This window comes from Phyllostomus hastatus, unplaced genomic scaffold (genome assembly GCF_019186645.2).
Source record: "Phyllostomus hastatus isolate PE091 unplaced genomic scaffold, TTU_PhHast_1.1 phas_contig_150, whole genome shotgun sequence".
NCBI classification, from domain to species: Eukaryota; Metazoa; Chordata; class Mammalia; order Chiroptera; family Phyllostomidae; genus Phyllostomus; species Phyllostomus hastatus.
The window spans coordinates 7,580,930-7,606,109 of record NW_025333611.1 but is presented as its reverse complement, the minus strand read 5'-3'; the positions used below and the strand labels follow the sequence as shown (position 1 = coordinate 7,606,109).

The window sequence follows — 25,180 nt, the reverse complement described above, 5'->3', positions numbered from 1 at the left end:
TAAACAACTTAGAGAATTTATTTGGAAAGTAGGAAATAAGCAGGACTTTAACATTGACTCAGAGTATGAACGACACTAGAAAAAGTTAAACTACAGAAAAGAAGGCAGAGACTGAGGTTGGCTCGGTGGCCATACGATGCGAACCAGCAAAACCCAAGTGTCTTTCATGCAAAGCAGCATTAAGGAGTATGAGATGTTTCCAGAACAGGCCACAGGTATTTTAAAAATTTACATAAGAAACTGTACATAAATGAAAAAATAAATTAGACAATTTACACGAAATGTTTCATAGGTTACAACAGGCTATAACTTAGTTTGTTACACATCATACATCTTTACATGAGAGGTCGGCGCCAGCGTCCCGACGCGACACAGCCCAGTCAGACTGGACGACGACGCGGCAGAGTAAGGCAGCTTACACGGAAGTGGCTTGCGTAAGCAAACTCAACCCACACAGACATCTACGTATGGTTTGGTCAGTGACTGGGCAGAATTAAGACAAATGAACTTGTTAAAAAGTAAAAAAAAAAAAAAAAAAAAAGTGAAAGCACACAATGTATAAACATGATAAAACCATCTTAACATGATTTACATCTACCTCCACTCATTACATATGGACAAGGAGACTAGTAAATTGATGTCAGGTGTATGACGTTAGCTTTCATCCTGAATGTTATAAACTGAAAAGGGTACCTTGTAAAAAAAGTGGCAAATTTTAAAATGGCATAGTGCCAGTGACAACTACTGACTGACAGATGAAAGGCAAAACCACCACCCAGTGCAGAGACGGGGTGGAGGGCTAAGCGGATCGCCAGCTGCCCGCAGTCCTCACTTGTCCTGTATGCGTTACGTCAAAGCTGAGGCTTCCTTTGAGAAGCTACCCAACTGTGAGCACTGCAATGTGTGAAAGATGTTAACAGCAAAAAAAAAAAAACACTATCTCAGAACTGAAATGTAGTTGCATACTTATATAATCCAAAATCTTAATTTTTAATTTCATTTACTCCTTTGAAAAATACAATCCTCATTAGTTCTTTTAAAAAACAAATTAGTGGCAGCTGAAAATGTGTAAGAAAACTAACCTTTGACTACAGAAAGAGCCAGAATGTAAATAAAGTTATAATGCCCACATAGTTTTGAAGTCAGCACAACGAAAAGCCCGGATAGCTGTACAGATTAAAGTGTGCGCGCATACACACACACACACACACACACACACACACACACAGGAACATACACATATCCCTTCGTGTTGCTTTAAGATCTGTCTACTTGGCCATCACAGGCAGTAACTTAACACGGTGAGAAATAACTGACACCATTCTACTGGTTTGGTGGGAATTCAAAATCTAGTACCAATCAACACAAACAAATGAAATTAATTCTAACACATGATGCTAATATGTGATCAGACTATTTCAGTTGCTGCCACAAACGAAGCAAGTAACTGTCTTTCCCAGGAACCTGATAACTGACAATCCCATTGTAACAAATCAACATCCTCATTTTCCAAGGAAAGGCAGTAACATTTAGCAAAGCTAGACCAGTGACGGGTGCCGTTTCTAGCACAATACCAAGTTGTGACCCCACCTACTGAACACACAGGCAGACACCAGAAGTCACAGGCGCTACCAAGACATTTGAACTTTTGAAAGTGGACATTACTCAGAAGTTAGATATGGCTGAAAAGCTGGGCTGAGTTACTTACTACAACACAATTTTTAAAGATAGGCAATTAAAATACTTTAAAGGAAGAAAAAAACCCCCACTTACTTGGGTCCTTGCCGATTACCAGGCTCAGTAGAAAATATAAGACAACTACTGCCTAAAATATTGAAAATAGGTGGTAGCATAAAGCACATTATTTTGTGAGATAATCTGATGATACAAGCAAAGCTGGCCAAATTCCTTCAGTATTACAATAAAGCATTAAAATAAACCAACTTATAGGGCAAACAGGCCATTGCTGACATTTTATGGCAAACCATCTCCAACAGGTCAAAGAGTATTATTACAAAAGGCAATATATTTCTAGTACTTTGTTTATATACACTACAAAACAGAAAGTTAAGTGAAAAATAATGCACACTTATTTTTCTGGTGGTTATTGTTTCAGTATTGACATGGCTTTAAAGGAGAATTTCTAAACTACATTCTCAAATGCAACAGACTGAAGAGCATTAAGTGCTCAATTCTCCCCCCACCCCAAATGATAAAATATGAAAAATTTCCCATCACAAACAGTGCTTCCAGAGGACACTTGGAAGTGCTCGCCCTGCGCGGCATTCCCCCGGAGAACGCAGCCTTAGCAGTCAAGGCAGAGCACCGCCGGACGGAGGGCCACCCTCCCTCTTGGCCGCACCACTCGGCTCACAGAAAATAAACTTTTGGGAGCCAGGACGTACAGTCCGGCAATCACACCTGCATGCCAAGGCAAGAAACTCAGCAACCTTTGCAGAGCCTGACATTTGGCAAATATTCCGAACCTCTGAAAAGGATTGTCAGTTACCACGTGTGGCGTTGGCAACGGCACTGACTTTCCTATACTGAGGGTCCACGTATTTAAGTTGGAGCATCTGACCAAGGAACTGCCCGTGTCAAAAGGCGGGCACGTCTACTGATACTCTCTTTGGAGAAGTCGGGGTGGAGACCTGAAAGCCATTCATTCTGAAGTCTCTAGTTAAAAGGCTGTCTTTTCTGAGGGGTGGTGTCGATGGTGGGAAGTTCTAGACTTTGTGTCCTTTACTAAGCCTCAAAACAATTGATAGTGCTTCCTGCATTTGAAAAATGTTATCTGAGTTCTTAAGAATGAAAATTAAGTCCAAAAATTCAAGACTTTCTTTTGTGTACATAGCTCCACAAAGAATGAACAGGGCTTCTTTTTAATCCCTTAAGATTGGCTTCTCAAAATTAAATTAGGTAAGGCGGGGCCAAACTGAAGTCACTGGCATCATCCAATTTGCTTCAGCGAAGGGAATGTGCATTCTGGAGCCTGCTGAGGGCAGACAGAATGTGTCCTGGGCAACTTTATTGTTGTCTATTGTTGTCGCTGGAAGGCTGAGATGTATCACCAATGCCACCAGGATGCGACATAAGTTTTTGGAATGGTCAGAAATACATGCACTGGCTGGTATGGCTCAGTGGACTGAACATCAGCCTGCAAAACAAAGGGTTGCGGGTTTGATTCCCAGTCAGGGCACATGCCTGGGTTGCGGGCCCCCAGTAGGGGGTGAGAGAGAGGCAACCACACACTGATGTTTCTCTCCTCCTTCTTCCCCTCTCTAAAAATAAATAAATAAAATATTTTTAAAAATAAGAAAAAGAAATACAGCTTGTCTGTGTAAAGTGAACTAGTCCAAATGAGCTACCTCCTACCCCCTTTCTCTTTTTAAAAGACAAGTTTCCCGTATTTCCCCCCTCTCAAACATTCTTTTAAAAGCCCATTCGTGAAGTTTTCATGGACCCGTGATGGTGTTCCTTTTGAAGAGCTAGCTCTAGAATGGCACGAACACAGGAGCCACCGCCCAAGTGTGGCCCCTGAGAACTTGAACTGGGTGGCGGGTCTCAACTGAGATGTGCTGTAGGTATTAAAATACAAACTGGTTTTGAAGACTAAGTACAAAAAAAAAAAGGGTAAAATATCTCCTAGACAACTTTTAATATTGATTACACGTTGAAATAACATACTGGATATACTGAGTTAAATAGAAATGTACAATGAAAATGCATTTCACCTGTCTCTGTAATGTAAGTGTGAAAGTGTGAAATCACGTGTGGCTCACACTGCACTTCCACCAGCACCGTCCAAGAGCAGCCTTGAGGCACTGCACTGACTGGGATCGGAACCGAACCCACTCACCGCCGTGTTCTCTCGGGGAATCCCTGGAGATCAGAATCCAAAACTGGGCTCTGGGCAGGCCCCCCCCAATTCCAGAGCACACCTGGGAAGAGCCACGCGCGCGCGGGCCGAGGTGGCCCTCGCTGCGCAGGCATCTAATTAGAGGGCCGCGGTTCTTGGGGACAGAAGTCTGCACCCAGCCCCACATGGAGCAGCGCCGGTCCAACGGGCTGAGGCCATGTTGGCTGCACCTCCATTTACAGGCCGCCCCGCCCCGCCCCGCGGCCGCTGATGGAGGACAGTGCGCCGCAGGAACGGGGCGGGAAGTCACGGTCCTTCAAAAGAAACCTTTTGTGCAGGTGCCCAGATCACAACATTTTACAATAAACTGAACAGATAACGTTTGGCTGGAATGATCTGGTCGCTACAATGGAAATATTAATGTTTAGCAGTAGGTTTTCAAAGTGACAGCTGATTGACACGAATTCAAAGTTCTAAATATTCTAAATTCTAAAAACTGACATGGACGTCCTTTCCCCTCTACACATTCACCCCAGTTATTCATGTTAATGTCTTTAGGTAGAAAAAACTAAATTTTACGCAGTTGAGCACAGATTTTAGAGATGCTGAGGAGGAATGTCTTCATCAAGCACCTCTTGACAGTCCCCTGGAAACTATTCTCTGCGGAGCAGAGCTGGACTCTGTGGGAAAACACATCGTGACACTTCTTCCTGTGATGTAAACAACGTTCACGCTCTTCAGAGCACATTCCGCTTTACTGATAATTTGAGGAAGTGAATAGTTTTCCTAAGTCTCCCTATCTCGTAAACCATGAGAAACAGTTTCACAACTTTGCTGACCTACCAAAGTGAAAATCTGGAAAAATTTATAACAGTATAAAAAATAATTCAAAATAGAGAACAAATTCTAAGGCAAAGAGATTTATAAATTTTGGAACTCTAGTTCTTTCATTACCAGAATGTACAAAACACTGATTCTTTCATAATTCTGCAGTACTGTCAGAGTTCCAGAGTTTCAAAATAACTCTTGGATTTCCATACCATTAATTTAGAATACATGTGATTTTGCTGCTGTTCACAACAGAAATGAGTCTTCAGCTCTGACGGTTTGGACCTGATTAAACAGAAAGCACTGAGCTGGGGCCTGACACCCCCGCGGTGTGGAGAGACCTCTCCCGATGCACGCAGACCACGCTCCACCAGCGCACTCCCGGGGCCCCATCAAGTGCTCTTTCAAATAAGGAATCAAGTCTCCAATGAAAAAGTTTTAAGCATTTTAAAATGTACTAACTAATAAAATACAGGAAGTGCAATGCCACCAAATATGTGCATTTTCTAGTATCTGTTGGAAATTAAGACTACTATTTAAGAACAATATTTCAATTAAATTATGGCATTTGTAAAAGGTACTTCTGGGAAAAGATAAAAACATGATTTTGGTGGGGGCATGTTAGGAAAACTATGATAATGAATAATTAATAATCCCTTAACATTTCCAAAATCACATAGAAATGATCATCTTTGATTGCCATTTCGATTAATTTTGATACAGGGTACGTTACTGTCTGCTTACCAGTAACCAAAGCACACACAGAACAGACTTGTAACACGTACTCAGAATTAATTATTTTCATGAGCTAAACACGTCTGAGACTTTAAAGATTTGTGTTTGAGCATACAGTACCGCAATGTTGGCTACATAAAATAGAAAATCTGTTTGAGAGAAGCTCAGTAATCAGAGGCTGTATTGCATTTAAGGATTTAACACTGACTATGTACAGAAGGGAAAGCATTTCAGTTGGAAACACTTCACCTGTTACCCAGTTCTCGCTGTAATATGGCAACATTTAGCAGCTTACTGTTTTGACATTTAAAAATTAACAGAAATAGTGCTACTCTTTCATCCTTTGGTTCCCAGTGACAAATAACACAGTAAAATGCCTCTGGTTTTCAGTTCCTCCTGGGTGACATTAGCAGACAGAAACCTGACGCTTTAGCTGAAATTCGGCAGCCCAAGAAGTGCACCAACTGCTCCGAAGTACCCCTGTAGAATTTTAAAACAATCGTTAATGCAGTGCTGCTTTTAAATGAGCATATAGTATCAACCAGTTACAAACACATATTTAGCCCCAGCTGGTGTGGCTCAGTGGGCTGCGTGCTGACCCGTGAACCAATGGGTTGCAGGCTGGGTCCCCAGTAGGGGGCACTCAAGAGGCAACTACACATTGATGTTTCTCTTCTCTCTCTCTTCCCTCTCCCCTCTCTAAAATAAAAAAATAAAATCTTTTAAAAAGAAAACTAAAAACAAGTATTTACATTATACTAATTTAAGAACACCTATCTAGAAATATACCAATTTCTGTTTTGTCAGCTATAATGAAGAATTTTAGCTTTAGCTGGTGTGGCTCGGTGGATTGAGTGCTGGCCTGTGAACCAAAGTGTCACCAGTTCGATTCTGGTCAGGGCACACACCTGGCTGGATCCCCAGTTGGGGGCCTGCAAAAGGCAACCGACTGATGTTTCTTTCTCTCACACATCAATGTTTCTCTCCCTCTGTATCTCCCTCCCTTTCCCCCTTCTCTAAAAATAAAAAAATATCTTAAATAAAAACAAAAACAAAACACAAAACTGTATTCTCAATATATATGCCTTTGAAATACCTATTTTTAAAGTGTGGCTTTCAGACACGAAAGCTTCTAGAGCTATTATGGCAGTCCTGTGCCCCGCCCCCGCGTTCTCAGTGAGGTCCCCAGGCTCTGCCCGCCACTTGCCTCCGCGTGTCCCGTGCTGATGCAGCTGCACGAGAGCCCACAGCTGCGGTCTGCACAGGGCGAGGGTGACAGTGGGGCCTGGAGCTCTGGGGAGAACACAGGCTGAGCCCATCTGACTGCCCAGAACCAAAATCATTCAAAGTGAAGTTCCTTACTCTGAAACATGATGTGACCTGTACTCGCTTAGATCAGAATTTAACTTGACTGTAATGAACAAATATGGGGGGAAAACCCCCCAAACTAGAAAACAATAATCTCCAAAATGCTAACAGTGGTTACCTCTGGCAGTGTGGGTGAGGTTGTGGTTGTGTGGTGGGAAGATTAGGGAGAATTTTCATTGCTAAGTTATATAGTTTTCTACTGTTCACATTTCACATTTGTTACCCCAGGGAAGAAAATCAAATTAAAAGAAAATTACAAACAAATCAACAAACAAATGATCCACGTAGTGTACAGGCAGCCCAGCACTGACGGAGCTCACAGACCTGATGCTGTGCTCTCCCTCTCAGGAGGACTCTCAAGTTCTCATCCAAACGGGGTGCTGGCCAGGTCACGGCGCGCCCCTGCCCCATTTCAGGCTGAAGTGAGGGCGTCAATGCAGCACTTAGGCAAGTCTTGGCTTTGTGCTTCCCTTCCAAACACCGAGCAAGACACAGTGCATGAAACCCACGCACAAAAGCAGGCTATTAAAACTCAAGACATTGTGCTGCCATACCTCATGCTCTAGAAACAACGCTTTCAGTTGTCCTTTCGACCAATAATCCAGTGCATACGCCAGAAGCTTCATCGAGAGAGTATTGACTCGTAAGAAGTTTCCAACAAAGACAACTCTGTTTATTTTCTAAGAGGAAAAAAAAAGAAAGAAAATGACTTCAAGAAGGCATCATGAGTTGATTTTACAACAGGAAAGGCTTTACAAAATCTCTACTTAAAAATGTAAACAAGTAACTTTTTATTAGGGCTTGTTACATTCCTGGTATATACCTCCATAATCCTGTATTTTTTAAACAGATTAGCTCTGGATATGTTACTTCACATTTATCAAAACCCAGAGAATGCATACCCAGAATGAACCCAGATGCAGCTCTGGGTGACAATGATGTGCGATGTGCCAGTGCGGGCTCACGGGCGGGGGGGGGGGGGGGGTGCGCCCACGCAGTGCCGGGCTGTGTGTGTGTGAGGGAGTGGACCTGCCAAGTCTCTGCACTTCCCATGCATTTTTGCTGTGACCCTAAACCTAAAACTGCTCTAAAAACCAGTCTATTTTAATTGTATTTTCCCCATTACCATTTAGTTTCCCTATAGCCTCTTCCACTTATGCTCTGCCCCCCCCCAATAAAGTCTATTTTAAAAAAGAAAAGTTCTGGAAACGACCCTAGTAAATGATTATAGAGACCTGTTTTTGAAAAAGGCCAAAAAATAACCCCCTGAACGTAACACCTTGGAGAAACACTGCTGACAAGACAAAGGACAGTCTTACAGGGAGGAGCTGGCACTCTCCGGAACAGGTGTCTCCAGAAAACCTATCTGCACTCTCACAGTAACATACTGACTCCACGCTGAAAGTGACTGTGTAGACTACGGCCTTCACTGCTGTGAAGACAATTAATTGGCCAGTGAAAATCTAGACCTACGGGGCTAAGGAAAAAGGTCCCAGAGATGAAATATTCCTAAAACCAGGGTTAAAATGCAGGCTAGTGACTCTCTCCACCAACCTAACTACACTGTTATTCTGGATTTAAACAGTAATCCAGGATTAATTTGAGTTTTTGTTCTCTCTATTCAGAGACTCCCCTCACCTCCAATATCTACAGGTATAATTCTTTCACGTCCTTCAAATCTTTGCCCCAAGGCCACACTTTCAGTAAAGCCTCCTCAACCAGCCCATCACACAGTAATCTGCCCTCTGCCACGCTCCGGTCTACTCTCTGTTCTCTTGCTGGGTTTTCTCTTTCTGCCACTAACACAAACTAGTGTACTTCTTTATTTCCTACGTCACCAGAGTAGATGCCGGAGTCAGAAATCACTGTTTTCTTCACTAATGTATCCCACGTGCCCAGAACAGTGCCTGGCACATGGCAATATGTAAACGTTCATTCATACTGAATGAATGTACAAATACAGGGTTCCCTCAAAAAGCAAATTCTCCGTTCAGTTAAAAAGTACTCGATATTTGCAACAATAAAACGGACAAATGTGTCTACCACATGAGAGCAGAACTGTGCAGGCCCCTCCAAATACTGTGCAAACAGCCCCGATGTAAGCCCGGCAGCGCGTGGTCTCGTCGGCACACACGACCCACACTTCCCGCGAAGAGCAGTCTCAGCGCCTTCATAGCCCTGTACAATGCTGCTTGATCCATATGCAACAAGGCAGCACTGTAAAGAAGCCGAGGGCAGCAAGAAAACTCCCAAGCACTTCACTCATCTGATGCAACATTAACATAAAAGAAAAAAAAAACAAAACCCCGGCTTTTTTCTCTTACATCTTAAGAGATTTAGGTCGTGTACAGCCACGCACTACATAAGAACATTTTGGACCACAAATACGATGGGGGCCCGTAAAATTATAACAGCTGGAAATTTCCGTTGCCTAGAGATGCTGCAGCACAGCACGTTATTCAAGTTTTCCCGGTGACGCCAGTGTGAACCAACCACGGCGCTGCAGGTCACGTCAAAGCATGGCACCCAAGACATGACAATGATCATGACTGTGTCACTGGTTCATGTGTTCACCATGCTATTTTACTGTTATTCTAGAGTGCACTCTTTCTGCTTCCGAAAAGAAAGTCTGCTACAGAATAGGATGCCACATTACACCAGCAGCAGCCTCACATATCTCGTGTTCGCTGGGTCTCTTGGTTGCAACCTTTCATTGTCGTCTTTTTTTAAATTATATTTTCTATCCTCACCTGAGGATGTGTTTATTGATTTTAGAGAGGGGGGAAGGGATGGAGAGAAACACTGATGGGAGAGAGAAACATCGACTGGTTACTCTTGTGTGCACCCCAACCAGGACAGAGCCCACAGCCTGGGCGTGTGCCCTGAGTGGTAACAGAACCCATGACATTCTGGTGGACAGGACGATGCCCGACCACCCAACTGAGCCAGGCCAGCCAGGACCGCACCCTTCCCTTCCCTTCCCGTGCTCATCTTGGTCTCACGCTGCTCCGTGTAGTGATGCTGCTCTGTGTAGTGATGCACTGTACAGGTTGGTAGCCCAGGAGCACCAGGCTCTGCGGCACAGCTCAGGGGTGTGTAAGCCACGCCACCTAAGTTTGTGGCAAGTGCTCTCTGTGATGTTCACACAACAATGAAATCGCCTGATAATGCGTTTCTCAGGGCGTGGCCACTGTTAACCAGCACGTGACTGTATTTCCAAGGTGAAACGGAAATGTTGATTTGTCCTATTCCCAATTCGAATTCAGGCTACTTTCTTTAAAGGTAACGTAACAATGGGTACAGAGCACACACATGTAGTGAGTCCTGGGCTCTGATGCACTAGGCCTGCATTTGACAGGCCTCCTTAAAGACCAGGAAGAAACCCTGTTGTTTGTACACAGAACTGCATCCGCATTTTTCAAATAATTAAATTTTTTTACCTCATTAACAGCACACATTCGTGCCACAGAACCAATATTATTGGTGATGGTAACTAAAGTAGCTCTTGCTAGATCTTCTTTACTAACAGATTCGCGCTTCTCCTTGTAAATCATGTTGCCAAAACTGCAGAGAAATGAAAAAGCAAATAAAATCAAATCTGCAGATAAAAAGCAACACTTCCTACATTTTGGGAATTTCTCCTACAGATAAATCTACACATACACAGGGTTATTCATTGATCAAATGAACTGTACATAGCAAAAATAATGGTAACAACCCAAACATCAAACAATGAGATATTGTGAAGCTGTTAACAGGGAAGAAAGGGAGGGAGGGAGGAAGATAAGGGAAGAAAAGGGGGATGGAGGGAGGAAAGAAAGGGAGGGGAGGCAGGCAGAGAGCCAGATGAGGTTATATTGCTGTTGAAGAGTATATACAGCCCTGGCTGGTGTGGCTCACAGGACTGAGGGCCAGCCTGCCAACCAAATGGTCGCCAGTTCGATTCCTGGTCAGGGCACATGCCTGGGTTGCAGGCCAGGTCCTCCGGATGGGTGTGTGAGATGCAACCCATAGAAATGTTTCCCCTACACATCAGTGTTTCTCTCCTTCTCCTTCTAAAAATAAATAAATAAAATCTTTAAAATAAAAGTATAGTGTGCTGTTCAATGGCATATGAATGTTATCTTTTATGTAAGTGGAGGGCAGGATATGATTTTGTATCTGCATAGAGAAACACTAAAAGGGTACTCCAGAATAAAAATGGTTTCCCATGGGCTGCACTCAGGAAGACCTTTAATATCTAATTTTCAAGTGAGTGTCCAAAACTTGGAGCCTACACTGGGTAGGAGGAAGGCCCCTTATAATTTCCTGATGTATTTGATGCTTTCTGAAAACTAAATAAGCAACTTCATTTATTTTTAATTTTTCTTTATTGATTTTAGAGAGAGGCAGGGAGAGAAAGAGACAGGGGAAATACTGATTTATTTACGCATTCACTGGTTGATTCTCGGATGTGCCCTGACTGGGGGTCGAACTGGCAACCTCAGTGGGTCAGAGCGACGCTCTAGCTTGCCAGGCCCAACTTCATTTATTTTTAAATTTTCAATTACAGCTGACACACAATGCTGTATTAGTTTCAGGTGTACAACATAGTGACCAGACATTTATACAACTTAGGAAGTCATCACTGATAAAGTCTAGTGCCCGTCTGACACCATACAGTGACTACATTTTTACTGCCTGTATTCCCTGTGCTGTACTTTACCCTGGGACTGTTTCTGTCTCTGGTAATTTGTCCATCTTCATACGCTCCTCTGTATCTGTAGGTTCGTTCATTTTTTTTTTTTTTTGTCTTTCAGATTCCACATAAGTGAATCATCTGGTATTTGTCTTTCTGTCTGACTTATTTCACTTAGCATAATACCCTCTAGGTCCATCCATGTTATTGCAAATGGAAAGATTTCATTATTATTTTTTTTAATGGCCAGGTAATACTCCATTGCACACACTTACTGTGACTTCAGTATCCAATCACCTAAGGACGGACACTTGGGTTGCTTCCGTATCTTGGCTATCATAAATACCACCGAATGAACATAGAGGGGACTGTGTCTTTTCAAATTAGTGTTTCGGATTTCTTTGGATAAGTACCCAAAAGTGGGACTGCTGGGTGGTGCGGCAGTTCTACACTGAATATTTTCAGGAACCCCCACACTGCTTTCCGCAGCGGCCGCACCAGTCCGCACTCCCACCAACAGTGCACCGGGGCTCCCTTTCTCCACGCCCTTGCCAACACTTGTTTGTGGACTCACTGGTGGTGGCCATCCTCACAGGTGTGCGGTGATACCTCTCTGTGGTTTTAATTTGGGTTTCTCTGATGATTAATGATGCTGAGCATCTTTTCATGTCTACTGGCCATCTGTGTGACCTCTCTGCAGAAATGTCTGTTCAGGCCCCCAGCCATTCTGTAATTTGATTGTTCAGGGTGTTTTTGGTGTAAGTTGTCTAAGTTCCTTACAGGCATATATTCCGGATATAAGTAAGCCACTTTAATTACAACATAAATGTTAAACTTACCTAGACGCTACAGCCCAGCCTGGCAGGCCAAATCTGTCATAATCCCCTCCATAAATGTCACGGACCAGCTTGTCGGCGTGGGTGCTGTCACCTTTGGACGCCATTTCAAGCGCCTCTTCAAAGCTCTCACAGCCGGTCAGTAAACTGCATAAGCCCAGAAAGGTGCCCCCTCCAAGGCTATAAACAAACAAACAAACAAACCAAATAAATCAGTGCTCCATTTGAGCTACATTTACCCACTGTATTCCTTCTCCAAAGAAGAAGGGCGGAGCATTTAATTATTCAGTAAACACACAAACACACTGCTAGTGCTAAATGCTGAAATGCGAACACAGTGAGGAAAGGTTAGGAATGCTCAGCCACACCAACCTGTCGACCAAAGAATAAGCCGAAGAGGAAGACTAAGGGAAAGACTCCTCCGTGCGAACGACACGAGGACAGGCAGGCCTTTTCTGTCTTCAGTAACTTCATCTGATACTTCATATTTTTATCACCAAGAATAAATGTTTTTGTGTGTGTAAAAGGATTACATATTAAAAATTCATACCGTATGAATTAGAAGGAGAAAACTTGTGAGAAAACATTCTAAATGACTTCCAGGCAATGATTTTGTGAAAGGTCTATTTACTTGGCCTGACAAGGCTGAAGTCAGATCAGTGAGCTACATTAACATTTAACATGACCCAGGAATAAAGACAGTGAGGAAATTTATGTCAGGCTGCTCATCACGTTAATGACAAAAATGTACTTGGTTCTAGCATTCTTTTGGATATGCTCACAAAATAAAACCAGGCCTCTCTAATCCCTAAAAGTAAGGCCTGTGCCCCCAAGTCTCAGCTGAACCTGCAACAGATGTCTACCCTTGAATTACTGATGGAACTAACAGGCTGCATTTCTGTCTTTTAGAGCTGATTTAAGTGGGTAGTACGGTAGTCCCCTCTGGTCTGTGGGGCACACGTTCCAAGACCCCCACTGGACTCCTGGGCCTGCAGGCAGTACTGAACAGAGTACATATATGCTGTTTTTTCCTACAATACGTATTTATGAGAAACTTTAATGTATAAATTAGGCACAGTAAGAGACTAACAGTAACTAATAATGACTAGAACAATTATAACAATAGACTGTAATAAAAGTTAGGTGAAAGTGGTCCCCCATTTCAGGGGACCCCTTGCTGGAGTCTTCCTTTGGACTCAGGGCTCTCTGGGGCAACACGTCGCCATCGGCCAGAGCACGTTTTCTCTTCGCCTCCTCCGCTCGTGGTCCGGGGCCTTCTCCGTCGCAACTGAGCACTCACCACACGCTGTGGCTGTGATGCTGGCAGTCTGAGGTACCACAGCAACACTAACAGGCGGTTTTTCCTCCTTCACAATTTCACACATAGAAAACTTGTTTCCTTTAGCATACAATTTATTTTCTTTCTATTAAGTCAAGAACTTGCACTCGAAGAACTTTAAGGCTGCTTGATGGCACACCTGAATTGCCAGCATCACTGCTCTTGTGCTTTGGGAGGGTGACTATTAAGTAAAACGAGTGTCCCTTGAACACAAGCACTGCAGCTCTGCAACCGCGGGTCTGATAACCGAGATGGCTACTCGGTGACGGAAGGGCGGCGAGTGTGCACTGTGGACACGCTGGACAAAGGGGGGTGATTCATGAGCAGACAGCGTGGAGATTTCATCACACTGCTCAGAACAGCATGCAATTCACAACTCATAAACTGCTATCTCCAGACATTAAGGTTTAGTACCTTTGACCTGCAGTAACGGGAACCGCAGAAAGCAGCACAGCAGGTGAGGGAGGGCTCTGGCATCACACAGTTACACGGGGGCAGCTTTTCAGCCACCACAGGGATAAAGCACCCATTTTGTTAAACTCAACATATAAATCTTTAAATACTTTAATACTTAAATTTGATAAAATTTAAGTACCATTTAAATAGTACTACTTTAAAATCGAAACAAATTCTTTCACAAATCAGTCTTAAAGTATTCCCAAATCATTCTCAATGAAATAAACAGGAGCCTGCACTCCTTAAAAATTGATAAAGTACATATCAGAATCACAAGGAAAACTTTTAAATCTTGATTCACATTCCTGTTTCAGGTACAATAGAAATTTTGAGAGATGTTTGGAACATTAAAGAGCTCACGCTCAATTCATCCTTTAAGAACTAATCACACATGTTGCCCAATATTCTGCATGAAATCAGGATATGGCACACTTTAGGCTTAAATATCTCTAATTAAAAAATGAAATATAAGCAAAGAAGAAAAATGCTTTGGAAAATAAAATCACTGGAATCATTCCCAACAAAAATTCACTCTTAACACTATAAAAATTGTAATGCCAATTTGTGCTAACTAAATAAATATATTTAATGGTTTTATTTTGTGTCATTTCATACACATGCCTTTAAAACACACTACCTGTAACACTTTAACTTCCATTTGCACATCTACATTCTTTGCCGTGGCACAAGTACGTGGCATTTTTCTGATGAAGCTGGTGTGAACAGAGTAGTCCACAACTTCCGTGCACAACACGGCACGGATGCTGCGAACAGAAAAGGCCGCTCACCTTGTGCCGGTCACTCGTTTGTAGCTGTCTTTGGAGTGCACCGCTAAGACGCTGACTCCCGAGCCAATGTTGACCACCAGCAGTGGGTAGGGGTCGTCCAGGTTAAAAGGCATCTTTTGGCATTGCTCAGGTTCTGAGGCATTAGCAAAATAATAGCACTCTGCTTGTCCATTGAAACTGACAGAATCTATATACAGCAAGCCCTTCACAAGACAGTCAAGTTCATCCAGTTTGTGCAGGTGGAGGTTTCCAATCTGGAAAAAAAGAATCAAAAAACGTTTTATAATGTTAACAAAGAACAGCATTCAGAATACTGACTCAATCATACTGTATAATTTTCATGTACTTTACAAAACTTCAAAGTCATCCATGACACCCACATTCTTCCTTGTTTTGTTTCATGTCAATATCCCTTTGGGACTCCATCTGGCCCAGTGGTTGTCAGTGACAGTAGTGTTACTCTGGGGGCAGTTTGGAAATATGTAGGGACACCAGTTTTCACAAAGATGGGGAAGAGGGACAAACCTAACATTCAGTACCAGAGACTTGGGATGCCAGACGTCTGCAATGGGTGGGGCAAGTTGTACAAAGCAAAGAATCGTCCTGTTTCCACATTCTCTAGGGCAGCAGTCCCCAACCTTTTTGGCACTGGGACCAGGTTCGTGGAAGACAATTTTTCCATGGACCTGGGGAGTGGGGGAGGAGACAGGAGGTGGAGCTCAGGTGGTAATGCCAGTATTGGGGTTTGGGGAGGAGCTGGCCTCAGGAGAGATGACTATACGGACATCACTCAAAAAGCTGCGAACAAAATGCAGCCACAGTGAAAGTAATTCAAGCCCCATTTTTATCTGGCTTTGTACACTGCCCAATTCATTAAAGTCTCTTTGACTGTTGCAGTCCCTAAAAGTGAGCAGGTTTTAGCAAATATAAGAACAACTGCCAATCTGGGCAATTTTTACTTATCCTATAAAGGTGTTTAAATGCCCCAAATCAAAAACTAGTCATGAATCAGCAGGAGGAACTAATCTAAGAAACATGCCAGATGGAAACCTAGCCTCGTATTTCAAAAACGAAAGGGGAAGCATATCAATTTTTGGCTTTGATGAACAGATACCCACTGTGCGAAAATCTTCTTCAAACTTGTAAGCACCACCTCCTGTAGCACAGAGCACCGTGTGTAAGGTTGAGAAGTTTTTATCTCGTCCCATTTGAATAAAAGTAGGCAGGTCCTGGGTTGGAAATCTGATAAAGTGCAGGTTCCCTCTCCGGCCAAAGAGCGTTAGATCCTTCAATTCAAGGTGCACATCCCGAATGCCGGTGGATCCGTACGCTACATTAGAAGTCAAATATTTCCGGATACTTTTCAGGCTCTCAACTTCTTCTTGCTCTTCCTCAGCTGTGATGTCAATAGGCTCAAAATATGAGAGCTTTACTAGCGTTCCCCCGATGTCCATGCCGAACCATGGGAAAGCTGCGGGTAAAAGAAAGAAAACAAGAAACTTTAAAAAAGTAAAATAAATTTAGATCATAATGTGGGAAGCTAGTGTAGCAATACCCTAAACAGGTACTATAAATTTATATAAACTAAGATGCAAGAAAAACTGACTAAATTTTCTTCATTTTGTTGGGTCGTTAGCAATGAAGGCTATCTTAAATAATACATTTTTTGAAACAAATTGACAGGTTATTTGCAATTAAGTAAAAAACAGAAACCATAGAATAATATATTCTTTGGTAGAAAGAAATGTGCTATCACATTTTACGTTGTTTATTCATGAAATGCAGAATTCCTGTTTTAAACAGATTTATGTAGAATTATTTTTTGAACTATAAGTTGCACTCCCACTTGGGAGGAATAATGGTTGTTAATGCTGCTGTTGAGTTCTGTTTACATTGGTGAAATGTCATTTATGTTATTAAATATTTTACCACATTTTTTGCTTCGAAAATTTTTTTTCCTATTTTCCTCCTCTAAAACCTAGGTGTGTCCTATGGTGCGAAAAATGTGGTACATATCAACCCCCCCATTCAAAGAAATCAGTAGCAGCAAGCCACAACAGTGACAGTTACAGGGAGTGGGCGGATTTCACAGCCAGCATCTGCTTAGACAAACACAGTTAAAGAAAACAGTATGGAACAGCTCCATTGGTCCAATAAACTGGAGATTCCTTCAGAATTTTCCAAATCTGTTAACACATCTATGTCATTAGAGTATACTTCCATGGCCATTAGATAAAATAGGGATCCTTCTGACATTATATAACCAAATGAATCCCCCTAATTTTTAAGAGATTTCATTTTTTTTATCTTAGAGGGGAAGGAGGGAGGGAGAGAGGAAGAGAAACATCAATCGGTTGCCTCTCATGCACCCCCCACTGGGGACTTGGCCCGAAACCCAGGCATGTGCCCTGACTGGGAATCAAACCAGCGACCCTTTGCTTCGCAGGCTGACACTCAATCCACTGAGCCACACCAGCCAGGGCTGAATTCTCCTATATCATTAATGCTTGATTACAGACTTCATGAGGAAGGGGGTGTGGATGTGGAAACCTCTACTGCCACATAAAGTACACTTTGGGATAGAAAAATTCCTACAAAGTGAGATTAAGCTGAAAACTTTTATTTTCCAAAATTCAAAACACATTAAAAATCATTTAGCATTCAGTTTTCCTTTCTGGGCCTTTGTCAATGTCAAACAGACACAGGTGTCAAAATGTGCATACCAATAAAAATGTTACTCAGAGAGCAAACTATAAAGCTGAAGCATTACCAGGTTCAAGGCTCATGTAATTTTATTTTCAGTCAAACCTGGCTGCTCCTAGGTTATAAATACCTGAATAATGTCATTCTGAAAAGCAAAAGTTCCAGTAACACTTACATGAAGAATTTTTAATTCTCACACTAAACCATGAATGATTAGGTTTCAAAAGAACTTTGCTGCCTAAAGTTTTTCAGGTTTATAGATAAAATATTAGAAAATTAACTACTTTTCTAAAGCTATGCATGAGCACCAAGGTTTTGACCCCAAAGGTGATACCAACAGCCAACTCCAAAATGCGTTAACTACTGAGTGGGGAGTAAAAAGGCTCACAGGATGAAATTCTGTTTCTAAAGTCTAGAGGGCAGGAGAATGTTGTTTTACTCTTTCCCAGAGAGAAAATGACTGTTTGGGTATAATTATCACCAAAATGATAAAAATGAAAAATGAAAACCTTCCTCTGCTTCCTAGGAGGCTTTTGTGGATCTGTTTGCATGAAACCACCAAACCTGTCCTATCTCAAAAGAGATGCAGTACACGGGAAGTAAAAAACATTTGTAAGCCCTGACTGATGTGGCTCAGTGGACTGAGTGCACTGGGCCTGCAAACTGAGGGATCACCAGTTCGATTCCCGGCCAGTGAACATGCCAGGGTTGTGGGCAGAGTTCCAGGTTGGGGGGCATGTGAGAGGCAACCACATATTTATGTTTCTCTCCCTCTCTTTCTTCTTCCTTTCCCCTCTCTCCAAAAATAAATAAAATCTTTTTAAAAATGTGTAGACAAATGTACAATAGAGTACTACCAAAGATCATGCTCTTTATCAAATAGATTATGTATGCAAAAGGAACCCACAAGTCTAACCATCTTGTCAAATGATTAGTCAGCAGTAGACACGTAGCCACAAGGGCTAGACTGTTCACTTCAAAAAAGCTGTATTACAAAAGTTTGGTATCTTGCCAAGTATTGGTAAAGGCGTGGGGAGAATCATTAAAGAGCTATTTACTTGCTATTGGCCCAATGCAGACTTCGGCCCAAAGAGATCCTATGCCAAATTAGAATTTCATTGTTTTTAGCATAAAGAGAAACCAAATGCCAGAAATGTTCAAAACACTTGGACTATTTTAAGGAACAAAATTCTAAAATGGGCCTGTGCACTAGCAAATTTCAGATGTGCTTCAAGTTCTTAGATAACAGACATTTTACTACTCCCAATCATCATTCCAAATAAAAATGCTGTTGTTTTAAACCAGACTAAGGAAATTCCCACCCCCCTTTGATAAATTAGTTATGGGTTATTAGAAACTATCATATGCAATTGTATCTTATTTACTACTAGAAGTGATGATACTTGTTTCAGGTACATAGTTCTATGACAACTCACCTGTGTACTGCATTGTGTGCTCAATACTCAAAGTCTAGACTCCACCCGTCACCATGTATTGGACTCCCTCTACCCTCTTCACCCTCCTCCCCTTTCCCCTCTGGGAACCTCCATACTGTCCTCTGTGTCTATGAGTTTGTACTTGTTGCTTTCTGTTTTATGTCCCACATATGAATGGAACCATGTGGTTCTTGTCCTCTCCCGTCTGACTTATTCACTTAGCACGATACTCTCTAGATCCATCCATGCTGACGCAATGGCAATGTCTCGTCATTTTTTATGGCTGAGTAGTATTCCATTGTGTAGATGTACCATCTTTCCTTTATCTAATCATGTGTCAAAGGGCACTTAGGCTGCTTCCATGTCCTGGCTATTCTGAGTAAGGCTCCAAGGGACATAGGAGTACATACGTCTTTACGAATAAGTGTTTTCAAACTATTTTCGTAGATGCCCAGAAGAGGGATCGCTGGGTCACATGGTAGCTCTATTCTTAATTTCTTAAGGAAACTCCATACTGTTTTCCATAGTGGCTGTACCAATTTACATCCCCATTAGCAGTGTACAAGAGTTCCGTTTTCTCCACTTCTCCAGCACTTGTTATTTCTTGTCTTACTGATCATAGCCACTCTAACAGGTGTGAGGTGGCATCTCACGCAGTTTCAGTTTGCACTTCCCTTACAGCTCGTGACACTGGGCATCTTCTCAGACAGCTTTTGGAAAAGCTTTCAGGTCTTCTGACCATTTTTAAAACTGTATTTTTTTTTGTTTTTGTTGAGTTACATGAATTCTTATATACTTTGGATATTAGTCCCTTATTAGAGATATCGTTTGCAAAATATCTTCTCCTATTCAGTAGTTGGCCTTTTTGTTTTGTTGATGGATTCCCTTGCTATGCAAAAGCTTTTTAGTTTGATGTAGAACCATTCATTTATTTTTTTCTTTTACTTCCCTTGCCTTTGAAGGTCAAGTTCACAAAACCCTTCTGAGACCAAGGTCCATAAATGTAGTACCTACCTATGTTTTCTGGAAGTGATCATTCTTAAGTAGTGACTCATTTTACAAGGCAATTCAAATTATACAGAAATAAACAAATAGATGCTATATAATTCTCCGTGGTTTTGTCAACACCTTCAGGTAACTTACTGCTTGGGTTAGCAAAGCACAGACTCCAAAACCTATGTCACATCAAATGTAAAAAATATATATATTTTACTACCACTTTGTTAGTCACTTCACATGCCACGCAGGTAAATAAAACCAAGGCCAAAGAGCCTATTACCTTAATAACCGCAGCAGTTGAGGTAGAGGAACATGTGATTGCTCGGATGTTTAATATCTAATATTTAGCAGTGTGAAAACCATAAAGGCAAAGCAAACAAACGTTACCCTTATTTCTGTTGTCAGATTGTAACTAGCAAAAGTTTCTCGTTAGGTTCAAGTCTGACTTCATCCTTCTCTGGGAACTGGATTCGTACATACTTTCAAAGGCTAATCCTGGATGAATTTTCTTATTTTCTAGTTAAATACGTGCATTTGGTTTATAATCTGGTCATATATTAGAGACGCATCTAAAAGCAAACGTCTTCTAAGACTCAGGTGAGCAAGACAGACAGTGCGTGAAGCCAAAGACTCTTGCGGAACCAGCATGAGACAATAGCTCCAGCACCAGCGCTGCCGCCAGGACTGAAGGATGCGGTGCGTGTCGACAGCACACACCAGGTGCTCGCTGAGTTTATGACTTAAAAACCCTACCCCAGCTCTCAAAAACAAAGTAAGTGTGTCTTTATCTAACCGGAGTGATCTAAAAAATCGGAAGGGACACTTTCCAGTTACATGTATTTCCAGGACAGGTCCTATTTTCTTCCCCACACACAAAAAAACCAAGATGTTCTTTACTTTTACCGTAAAGAATCAGTAGGCAGTCAAGTCACCTTTCATCTATGAGAAACTGAGAATGTGTTTTTAGACTTCTAAATCAAATGAACTGACTGGTTTTTCAGCATGACCCTATTTTAACATTAATTGTCTCACAATGTACCACAGTGTACTGACAGCCAACTTGATTTAGTCAATAGGCGTTCTTTCATTTCTCCACCTAAACTTTATTATCATCTTTACTGAAAACACCTTTGACAGAGGGGAGATTCAAATCTGATTCCGAGTTTTCTCAAATCTAAGTAACTACATCATTACCATGGCAAAAGGAAAAACAACTCGAGAGTCAGACCTGAGCCTGTCATACCCTTTGTGACAGCATGGATGGACCTGGGGAACATGATGCTAAGTGAAACAAGCCAGGCAGGCAAAGACAAGCACCACAAGTCACTGATACGGGGGACCCAATGAACAAACGGAACCGCCCAGCAAATACAGAGACAGACTCAGAGCGCAGGCTGACAGGTGGCGAAGGTGAGGCAGAGGGATTGAGGATAAAGGACTTCTGGACAAGGACAGCCATGTGGTGACTGCAGGGCAGGGGCGGTGGAGGAGGTGGGAGGGTATATGGGGGATAAATTGTAGTGGAAAGAAAAACAATTTAAAAAATGGAAAAGAAACAGGAAATTCTAAGGCAAGCAGATGAAATGTACACGTCGAGGGAAGATGCCCCAGAGTTTTACATACTGCATCTGTTCAAGAGAAGTGTAATTCAGCAAATGTGAATCAGAAGTGCTCCTGTAATCACGCTGTCATTTAGGCCTTCACATCACTGGTTTATATAGACTCCTTGAACAAAAACTCTTCAGCACAAGCAATTATTAGTTCTTTAAATGATACAATTTTTAAATTATATCATTAATTTTTTTTTAAATGGCAAATATACCTCCCAGAGCAGAAAGGTTTATGTTTCTCTAAGTGCACAGACTACGCTCTCTGGGCGCAGAAGAAAGAACATATAGACCATGATGAGCCAGTCGGCGGACCTAAGGCCCTGAACCTGCTTAGGGCACAGTTGGTTGGCTCTGCCTCGGAAAAGTTATTCTGGGCTCAATAAAGTTCAATGTCCTCACCTGCAAAATTAAGACCCAATTATCTTACATTTATAAAACAATTAGCCGTTGAGGGGAGGGAGGCCGGAAAAGGCCAGAGCTCCCCTTCATATCAGCTTTCTTAGAACTGTTGGATCACACTCGACTCTAACACTGCAGAACAGAAACACAGTTCTAAGACACGAGCATGCATCCCACATTCCTAGTTCTGCAAAAATGGACTTAAAGTGTGACAATCACAGTAGCTGTGTGATTAAATAAACCATTTAAATAAGTAAAAGGTTTTTAAAAAGCTCATAAAACAAATAAAAGTTGCTCTGCTCATAGAATGTTTTGCACCTACAGTTGTAAAAAAATCAATATTCATCAAAATATTTAACAGTGGCTAATATTAGTTAACCAATAGTACTGGTAAGCTTCGAGGGGCAGAAATACCTGCATTTTTTTAGCTTTTTGTTTCTTAAACAAACGTATACTAGTTTTTATTTTAAACAAAAGTAAGTCACTGGCAGGTAACAAGCACCCGCATTTAAAAGCTCCAATTGTAACAGCAGCGACAACCCCCAGGAACCCACCGGGATTTCAAGGACACAAGCAGAAAGCCCAGCAGCCAGGAAAGATGGGTGGTGACTGCCCCGGCGCAATTTGACAGCCATGACCACCCGTTTTCATTTTCAGCAAGAGTGCAGAGGAAGCTGCGAGAGGGCACTGGGGGCTGAGTTAAACATTCCCTCTCGCACCTCCCAGATCTTGAGGAGGAAGTGGGAGAAAGGGGCCAGGGGGCGGAAGGGGTTCGCAGGCAAGTATAGGGGGATGGGTCGGGCGCCTCCAACCCGGTGCTGAAAAGATCCCTCCGCCCAACCGATACGGGGTACCAGCCGTGAGCCAGGGGCTTGGACCAGGCCGCTTGGCCAAAGGGCTTCCAGACGGCGCCCAAGGTGTTCTCCCAGCCCAGCGAGCCCAAGCCCCCATCTTACAGGGTTTCTTGGCGTCCTTGATCTTCATGGCGACGGCCTTAGGGGCGAGGGGCAGCCTGCGTTCGGTGCACGGAGGGTGGTGACGGCGGCGGCGACTCCGGAGGTGGCTAGGCCCTGCGAGGAGGCCCGGCCGGTTCCACCCCTTCAGCTAGCCGGGCGGGGCGGGCAGGGCGGGCCTAGGGCGGGACGGCAGCGCCCGAGGCGAGGCCGGCCCAGGGGTTGGTCCCCCAACCCCCTAGAGGGGTGGCCAGGACCCAGCGAGCTGGGGAAGGCCGCCGGCCTCGCCTCTCCCGGGGGCCCCCGCCCCCCACAGCTGCTCTAAACAAAAGGCCCCGGTCCCCCAGTAGCCGCCGCCTCACTGAGAAATAGCCCGCCCAGGCCGAGCGCCCACGTGACTGGAGCCCCCCCTTCTCCCAGCTCCCAGCCGGACTGCTGGGGATTGTAGTTCTTTGGGTCATGAGGCCCCGTTCTCTGGCTGCAGTTGTGCGGATGGACTACAAGGCCCAGGCCACATTGCGGCCGCTCCTCCGAGGCCCCTCGCATTCGGGAGATGGCCTCAGAGTGGTCCCAGAGAGAAAGGGGCGGGGCCTCGATCACGCCAGTGACGAGGCAGCCAATGGTGACTGGTGTGGGCGGGCTGCGGAAGTCTAGCTGCCTGGCTTCATCCCACCGCCCGAGGAGAAGGAGGGGAAGGAACTTTGCTGATATTATTATGGCTGTTGGAGAAGTCGAAGTCGCAGACTTTCCCTTGAGGGAGGAAACCTGGTCATCCTGCCATGGGAAGTGCTAAGTCCGGGGCTGTGGAGACGCTCTTTAGACCGCTGAACGCACGTATAAAGTCATTCACAAAGGAATGTCCTGGCTTGATAGAGACACCACAAGTACTGGAGTGGGAGTAATGGTGTTGATAATAATAATGGCAACAATAGTAATAGGTAACGTGTATCGAATGGTAACCATGTCCAAGGCACTCTGCTAAGCACTTTCCGCGAGTTATTTGATTTACCTAAGCAGCCTTGTGAACTACGTACAATTATTATTATTAGCAGTCGTTTTGAAGATGGGGCAGGATGTGAGAAGTGAAATCACTTGTGGAGCGCCTGCTCTTTCCACAGTCCCCCTCAGGGGGCCCTGCACCCCAGCTCCTTCCTCCCCAAAGGGAAGTTGATTCCCAGAGAAGAAAATTAGATGTCCTAGTTCTCACAGTGAACCAGAGAAGTTGTCATTTGTGCTGCCTGTCACCTACCAGACCCAATAAGTAGAGACAGGGATTGAATCTTTGCGGGCGATTCATTCAGGTGGTCAGTGACCTGAGAAAATAGTGGGTTTGTACCCAGCAAACCGTTCTTAAATATTTGTTGATAGGGAGAAGAAAAGTGTCGGTCAGGGGAGTGGAATTCAGGGGGGAAGTTCAAAGTTAACCAGATAAAGAGGGGCAGCATTCTTGCCTCTGAGCCCTGGTCCCCCCCCACCCGGGGCACAGTGCCTCAGGGACCCTGGGATCGCCTGGGGCACGAAGGCCGGGCTGCTGAGGGTCTCCTGGAGTCAAGTTCGTGGAACAATAGCTTTTTACCACACACTGATTACTAAGCCTTGTTAGCTAGTACCTGAAACTAAAATTTTTTCCAACATTTGAGTCCCCTCCCATCCATAGCAAAGCCAGGGCACCCCTTTCCGTCCTCTTCCTGGATTCTGAGTCTGGTATCTGGAAGGGAAGGAGCCACACTGGGGACCTTCTCCTGGCCTCCCCTCCACATCTATCCCCCAGTTCGCCGACCAGCAATTCGGTGACTTTTGTCACGAAAGGTTGGAGAATTGGCAGTGGAGGGTTGAGCCTTACTGCCCCTCCCTGGTACAGGACGAGCCAAGGGACGTGAATAATGACAGGAGGAGGGGACCCAAACCGCCACGCAGGGGGCACGTTCTAAGAGCTGGCACTTTGCTAAGCATTTTCCTTCCTACATTTCAAGTCTAACCCTCACCACCACCCTTCGAAACAGAATGATAAGAACTCAAACTTGAATTCACATTGTGGTCCTACAACTTGATAATAAATGTAGGCAAACCAGTTCATCTCTCTGGCTCTCCCTGGAGATAATGATGCCAATCACATTTCAGGTGATTGAGATGGCAGTTAGATAAAAGAAGGCATGTATAAAGTGCTCAGTGCATTGCCTGGCGTGCAGGTAC

At 43.5% G+C, this 25,180-nt stretch overlaps 1 protein-coding gene across 1 annotated transcript; it reads right to left on the bottom strand.

Moving 5' to 3' along the window:
* PANK3 (pantothenate kinase 3) lies at positions 1-23,360 on the bottom strand. The gene is made up of 7 exons (XM_045820398.1): positions 22,991-23,360; positions 16,006-16,358; positions 14,888-15,141; positions 12,308-12,484; positions 10,231-10,354; positions 7,345-7,470; positions 1-5,902 (listed from the first exon to the last, which is right to left on the bottom strand). The coding sequence occupies exons 1-7, from the start codon at positions 23,016-23,018 to the stop codon at positions 5,852-5,854; spliced, it is 1,113 nt and encodes a 370-aa protein (XP_045676354.1). The 5' UTR covers positions 23,019-23,360; the 3' UTR covers positions 1-5,851.
* Positions 23,361-25,180: the final 1,820 nt, after the last annotated feature.